The sequence below is a fragment of the Rhinichthys klamathensis genome, unplaced genomic scaffold (assembly GCF_029890125.1).
Source record: "Rhinichthys klamathensis goyatoka isolate OS25496 unplaced genomic scaffold, OSU_Roscu_1.1 h1tg000191l_1, whole genome shotgun sequence".
NCBI classification, from domain to species: Eukaryota; Metazoa; Chordata; class Actinopteri; order Cypriniformes; family Leuciscidae; genus Rhinichthys; species Rhinichthys klamathensis.
The window spans coordinates 4,515,607-4,523,369 of NW_026606717.1; the positions used below are offsets into that span (position 1 = coordinate 4,515,607).

General features: G+C 38.2%; 1 protein-coding gene across 1 annotated transcript; it reads right to left on the reverse strand.

Moving 5' to 3' along the window:
* Positions 1 to 4,627: 4,627 nt before the first annotated feature.
* On the reverse strand, positions 4,628 to 6,162 carry LOC130095599 (olfactory receptor 146-like). The gene is made up of 2 exons (XM_056262353.1): positions 6,095 to 6,162; positions 4,628 to 5,792 (listed from the first exon to the last, which is right to left on the reverse strand). Exon 2 carries the CDS (start codon positions 5,771 to 5,773, stop codon positions 4,844 to 4,846), a length of 930 nt encoding a protein of 309 aa, XP_056118328.1. The 5' UTR covers positions 5,774 to 5,792; positions 6,095 to 6,162; the 3' UTR covers positions 4,628 to 4,843.
* Between the last annotated feature and the right edge of the window lie 1,601 nt (positions 6,163 to 7,763).

Here is a 7,763-nt window from a genome sequence, read left to right on the forward strand (position 1 = left end):
ATCACTAACGACTAGCAATTCACACTGTTTCAATCCCTCATTTATTTTATAAAAGTTCTCACTTCACAGTGAAACTGTATCAAATGCCCTTTTTGAAAAACGAAACATTTCAGTAAGCATTCTTATTTAGAAAAAAATCATAAAAATTACACCGAAGTAAGGTAGCAGGTGCTCAGTACTAGCTAGCATGTTAGCTTAGCACACCATCAATACACGACAATTTATGAGAATAAAACTATGTTTGTTCTCCAAACTTACTTTATAGCGCAAGTCGAGTGTTTTAAATAACTTTCTGTAATCTGATTTGGCTTCAGATAAAAAAATCAGATAGAAAATATATTATTTTATTGTATTCTGCACAATTTGAAAGTCTATCTCGATTAGCATTACATTATACATATAATCAATTATTATGAAAATACCTGACATGACTCGAAGAACACAGGTAAATCAAATATCATTGCAATCATGTTTATTGTCTTCAAAACATCTTTATCTGCACTTTACAGCGATCTCGGATAGCTTTGTTGTGGCAGGACTTCCTGAATGTCACATGATTATGGCTCTTCTTCATGTGATCCATATATTATGGACTTCTGTTCAAACAGCGCCCTCACTTTCAGGATGAATTGATAACACAGTACAGAGTATACAGCGCTCAAAATGATTACATCGACGCATTTGGGTATAAATTCAATAAATATTATTCCTGTCTATAGAAGTCTAATGTAAAGCTATGAGAATCTATCAATATTTCTCCAAATCTGCACATGTTTGAGCTAAAAGCCCTGAGGGACGTTGTTTTGTCAAGCGCTGTCATGACGATCGCACGGGAGTTTTTTTCTGAATGAGACCGGCTGAGGCTCATAATTCATATTAAAGGTAACGACTCATTTTTTAATTTCATAACTCCTGACACAAATTAAGACATAACTGTCACTATAAGTTTCTCAGAATACAATAGTGGTCAAATACTGAATCTTGAGTCTTATATCTTTTTAATGATGTATAGTTTGTCAAGGTATAACATTAAATCTGATAGTATATTTGAACTAAATAAATAAAAAAACGCTTCAGTGCGCCGACGCTCTGGAGACGGTTAAGAGGTTAAGGCACTTATCCCTACAGCATGGCAGCGTGAGTATTTTGTTTCCCATAGCGCCCTCTATGGGACGCAGCGCGTCAGGTTATGCATGTGGGAACGAGACGCTGTGTCCCTTTGCCATGCTTCAGGTATTTCGGCACACGTCTCTTTTAGACAAGAAGTGGATGACATATTCCCCATAGCGCCCTCGGGATGCAGCGTCTCGGTCCCCTTCTCAGGGAACCATGGTTACAACCTGAGACGTTTTTAATGGACGTGGAGTGGGTTAGCTAGGCTGTTAACACCTGCACTGTTTTTGTTTTACCCTTTCCCAGATTTTGTTGCTAACCCAGCTTCGTTGCATCATATGCATATATGTGCACTTAGTATGACTTTTACACCAAAAAGTGTCATAATTTAGAAATAAAAGGCATTTTTCCTACCCTGATTTTAGCCCTATGATTTGAACGCTCTGTTTTAAGGAATATGTCAGCTGTTAGACTTCAGTGTATATGCCCACTGCTGTGATTGGTTAACATCTTTGCATATGGAAATAGCCTGAATAGAGAACGTAGTTAGGCCTCCTCTCTTTTAGATTCATCCTGTTGAGGCCTTCTTGAGAAGCTCCGATCTATGACGATATTCCCTTAAAGGTGTTTGTAGGAATACCAAGCTCTTTTAGTTTGCCTGTAAGGAGTCTTATAGCTCGAACTCTGGCCCCAGGGAATTAATCGCAATGCTGGTGTGTACCTTAGGGATGGGGGACTCCATTGAGTCTTTGACTTTGTCAGCCATTAAGGCACTGATCCCTACAGCATGGCAGCGTGAGTATTTTGTTCCCCATAGTGCCCTCTAAGTATTACATGTGGAATTCTCTCAAAAACTTCTAGCACGTTTTTACTATTACAGTTCTCAAGGTTTACTAATCGTGAAAAGTGTTGATTATAGCATTATATTTAGATCTATACAATCATATTTTAGATCGTGGAATGAAAGGTTGCAGTGGATGAGCATTGTAGCCGATCACAGACATGTTGAGCACAATCTCGTCATTGTAACTCAATTTTTGCACACTAACAAATGCTTTCATCATAACCAGTGTTGTGTGTAACGCGTTACAAAGTAACGCGTTACAGTAACGTAACTACTTTTTCGGGTAAAAAGTAGTGTAACGCGTTACTACTGAAAATTTGGTAACGAAACGTAGTTCCTTTTTCAATTCCGCACGTTACTTTTCCCCATGGACAAATTTGACAGCAACACTGTCTCCTCAGCTGCGCGCTTGCAATAGTCACAAGCTCCACATGGTACGTGACAGAGGCTGGTAGCAGAGCAATCAATTCTGTGAATTACACTGCGCAAACCAAAAGTAATACTCCCACCGGATGAAGAAGGGTTGGCTCTCCACAGAACATAAAATATTAATTGTATTGAATTTTTCGTGTTCGCATTTATGAGGAAAGAAACAATGTTATGGACGTAACAGTTCTTCGGACTTGACCGCTCTGAAAGCGGCACTAAAAGACTGCTTTAAATCTTTCACAGAGACCTCAAACAGGCATTTAAAACACCAAATATTAAGGATTGGCATATCAAGCAAAATAATATTCGATGATTGCTCGAAAATCGTACCTCTACCCCCACATGCTTACAGTAAGACGGGGTTCGCTCAAATCCCGCTCCGATATTAAATTTCTCTGTATAGACTGCGTGTTGTAGCCTAGTCATTAAAGAAAACGATTTAGTTTCATATTTATGTTTAAATAAAATCATTTATTTTTTTATTTCATCAATGTTGATTAGGCTATATGAAAAGTGAAAAGCATGAGTAAGAGCATAAGATGCGCAATCGGGAGACAAATGGAGTGGGCAGACATGATTTTGACCACTTCATTAAGTTTGTTTTTGTAGAAAGCCTTTCTTTAAAGTGAATTTCGTTTTGTATTAATTGTATCTTAATTTTAATCAATGTTTCATCAACCAATTGTCTTTAATAAATAAGCAGTAAATATAGCAGGCAATATAATCAGGACTTCTCAGGAGCTCCGTGTCGGCGCGTGGACTGAGCTCGTCTCATAAATGAACCGAAACTTAGCGCAAGCTACTTGCCTCAAAGATCTGAGAAATATATAGAAAGCTTGAAATGTGTACTTTAAAACAAAACTATTCAAAACGAGAGAAAACAGACTCTCTGCTTATGTAATCCATATGAAATGTGCATTTCTCTCTGGCGCGTTCACTACTGTGAAGATCGCGAGTCAGCATCGTCAACTTTATCTTTGCAGCCGACACTGACTGACAAAGAAAACACTTGTTTATTAATAAACAATTGAAATGTCTCCTTGCTATATTTGATATTCGATATTCATAATCATTTCTTTTGCCGATTCTTTGTGACATTTTTCATGAACGCGTCACCACCGCTCAATAGTTAATATTGTGCTTTGGTGTTCAGTTTATACAGGTTTTTCAAATCTTATTTAAATAAATATTTTTTTTTCTATCTCAAAATCTCTCTTTTTTTTCTAGTTTTTTTTTCTAGTTTTTCAATAAGTAGAGTTCATAGTAGAATTTTATGTAGGCCTACACATTTAGGAACAGATTGGGTTCTGCCCAAAGTCAAGCAACATAAAAGTAACGTAAAAGTAACCAGTAACATAAAAAGTTACTTTCCAAAGGGGGTAACTAAGTAAAGTAACGGATTACTTTTTTAAGAAGTAACGAGTAACGAGAAAACACTACTTTTTAAAAGTAACTTCCCCAACACTGATCATAACTAACAGTGCAAACAAAATACAAATAAGAGATTTGTTGATTCTAAATGGAGTTTTGGTGAGAGTCCAGAACACTTGCGCTGTTTGATTGACAGTTCCAGCAATTGTAAAGGGAGCGTTCTTTGATCGCGTTCTATATATAATTTAATCACAGTATAAATAACAGATTATTTTCATCCTAAGAGAAACAATGTGAAGTTGACAGTTTAGTCACTGGTTTGATTTACTGACAATAAACAATTTTGAGACAAAAACATCTGACTGTAGGCCTACATGAATCATTACATATCAGAAATCACTGGTCACTGGTGATTTTGGTTAGACATGTACACATAATCCATACATCTCAAATGATCTGTAACAAAGCAATAGTGACAGTAAAAACTTTTTTACTCACACTCACATCTGTTATTTACCTACTACTACTTGTCGTGCTCGAATCAGTGGGCGGGGCTACTGAACTTTAGGGTTCGTGATGTCATCAACCCGGGATGAAGCTCGTTTGAGCCGTTTGATGTAGTCCTTAAAAAATGATTTCTGTAAAAGAAAATATTTCCATTTGCATTGAACTTTGAGGGTCGTAACTTTGCAGATGTTGTTTATGCTCAAACAACAACATTACACACTAACTAAAGTTAAAAAAGTGAAATCACAATCAAGGACCCCTTTAAAGAGTCTCTTTTTAAAGTTGCTTTTTGTGCTTGTAATGAGCCAAAATGTTGTTTATTTCATGTCGTTTATTTTCTTTTTTCCCAGGTAATACGTGCTTACAACTTAATTTAAATTAGTTTACATTTTAAGTCAACAATTCTCATACAAACACCTGATAAATACTGAAAAGGATTTGAGTACAGAACAAAGTTACAGTGTTTGCAGTGTTACAGTTATTATTAGTTAAATATTATTAAAATATTAATTTCACATACAAAAAATCCTTTAAAATAATATTAACTATGTTATGAATATATATAATCCATTGAAGAATTCACTTTTTTCTCCACCAGTTTTTTACAATCTTTTGTCTTATCTCTTTGGTTTGTAAACCATATACTAAGGGATTTAATCCTGGTGGTACAATGTGAAACATTATGCTTGCTAGTTTCCTGCTATCAGAGTATTCAGGAAAACGATGAAGTAAAATAAAAGTGACTCCAGAAACAAGCATGATTAAATAAACAGTTAAATGAGTGCTGCAGGTTTTTATGGCTTTGCTATTGAGTGCTTTGTTTTTGCTTCTTATACATAGAGTAGCAATTTTGACATATGTTATAAATATAGAAACTGCTGACAGGCAGGCTACAATTATGGTATAAACAACTCCAAAAACATTATTAATACTTACATTTTCACATGACAGTTTAAATAGTGAGGCATTGTCACAGAAAGGGTTTTCAATTTTATACCTACAGTGAGACAGACGCAAAGTAAGTCCTATCATAATTGTCACTAAAAGTATGGCCAGGCCCCAAGCAAATGCTGATAGTTTAATAACCATTTTATTGGTCATTATAGTATTGTATCGCAATGGATTACATATAGCCACATATCTGTCAAAGGCCATGATCATCAGCACATAGTGGCATGCTGCTGTAAATACATGCACAAAATAAGCTTGAATAACACACTCTGCATATGATATATAGCGCTCTGAGGTTTCCCTTAAAATGTCCTGCAGCAAGCGTGGCATAATGACAGTGGTCCCTAGTATATCATTCAGTGGCAAGTTACAGAACAGAAAATGCATTGGGTCATGCAAATTCTTCTCTGTTGAGATCAGATATATAAGTCCAATGTTTGATACCATTGTAAAGATATAAACCAAGAGAAGGAGGATGAAAACAGGCTGAGATGACTGAGGTGTAACTTTCAGTCCCTCCACGAGGAGAATACTGTTTGTGAATGTCAAGTTGTCCATTGGTTGCTGTACACACAATCTGCAAACATAATAACAAATAGACATTACTAACTACATATACTCTTAAACATATTACCTTACCTATTTGTGTAAAATGCACATTACAAATGAATAGCATTTCCCTGTTTCATATTTCCCTGTGCATGCCAAAACTGCATTGGCCTATACTGTTGTAATAATTTTTTTTTTTTAAATACAGTACATTGCTTGACACACAAACGTATATATATATATATATATATATATATAAAAGTGTAGATGAACAAAGGTAAATTTGTCTAATGTGAAGTAACAATCATCTTTATCAGTATTGAGTTTTACTTTATAAATGTAACAGTGGTATCTTGCCGCACTCTGCCTACGATCCTCCCAATAATGATTAGGTCAAACAGTACGACTTGTTATTGCCTTTTAATGTGTGGCTTATATTGTTTTCTGTGACATTGTCATAACCCCTTTGGGGGAGAAAAAACTATACATAGAATACGTTGCCATGAGCAGCGAGGCTGCTGATTGTGAGTGTTTATGGCAATAAGTGAAGTTACAACCTACTAATCCTGCAAAATGATTCATGATTCATGATGTAATATTTTTATAATTGTTTTTTCCCCCCCAGCATTTTAAAGTGGCGAAATCAGGACAGAACATATAAAGCCAAATGTGAAGCTTATTAAAATAATGTGAGGAATGAAGTGTTTGCACTAGTAAATAATGGGAGGTGTTTCCCATAAGTACCTATTTATAGTTCAAATGAAAACTAAAAACTGAATGCATTTATGATAACACCTTTAACTAGAGGACATCACAGAATTCGTACTCGGTTACTAACGTAACCTCGGTTCTCTCTAGAGAGGGAACGAGTATTGCGTAAGTTTAGCTTACGCTACGGGAAAGATTCATCTTCTCGAGATATTGAAGCCAAAAAATTATCCTTAATTTTGTATTCATGGTCAACGCAGTGCAGCAGCTAGCAGACCTAGAGCATGCAGTCTTGCATGCTCATTGGCTGCCCTGCGGGCATCTGCTGCAGCCTACCAGTGAGCCCCGCGTGACGTCACGCCCAATGAAGGGCGCCCGCGCCTTCATAGCGTCATAGCCCGCCAGAATGGGCGTGGCTTAGCGTATATAAGAAGGGGCTGTAGGCTGAATTCCCTGGTTTTCGTCGACTGAAGCGAAGTCGCTCGTGGCGCGAGCACGGCCGGTTACGCAATACTCGTTCCCTCTCTAGAGAGAACCGAGGTTACGTTAGTAACCGAGTACGTTCTCTTACGAGAGGTTCTCTCGTATTGCGTAAGTTTAGCTTACGCTACGGGAACTTTTTGTCAACGCCGTGCGCGCCAAGCAACCACCCATGAGTCGCCGAGGTTTCTCGGGTAGAGCACTGAGAGCACTGGTCTGTATAAGCATATAGCACATCCCTACTAGTGCAGCTCAACCAGGAGAGCTGAGTCACGTGAGAGTGGTCTGAGCATGATATATCTGGGCAGAACGCACAACTCGCTTAGACTGACAGAAGTTTAGCCTGCAGGGCGGGAACTTCTAGGTTATAGAACCTGACAAAGGTAGACGGGGAGCTCCAGCCCGCCGCTACACATATGTCGTGGATAGAAATCCCGCTGGACCAGGCCCACGATGAGGCCATGCCTCTAGTGGAATGAGCCCTGATGCCCAGAGGGCATTGCAGACCTTTTGACGCGTAAGCGGCCGCTATAGTGTCCACTATCCATCTGGACAGAGTCTGTTTCGAGGTAGCGAGACCTTTGGTGCGCCCACCAAACGAAACAAACAGCTGCTCCGTGCACCTGAAAGAGGCGGAGCGCATAGTGTAAAACCTCAGCGCCCTGACCGGCCAAAGGAGATTCACGTCTGTCTCACTGTCTGACGCTGGCAGAGCCGACAGTGAAATGACTTGCGCTCTGAAAGGAGTGCCCATCACTATTGGAACATAGCCATGTCTAGGTTTGAGGATGACTTTAGAGTCATTCGGCCC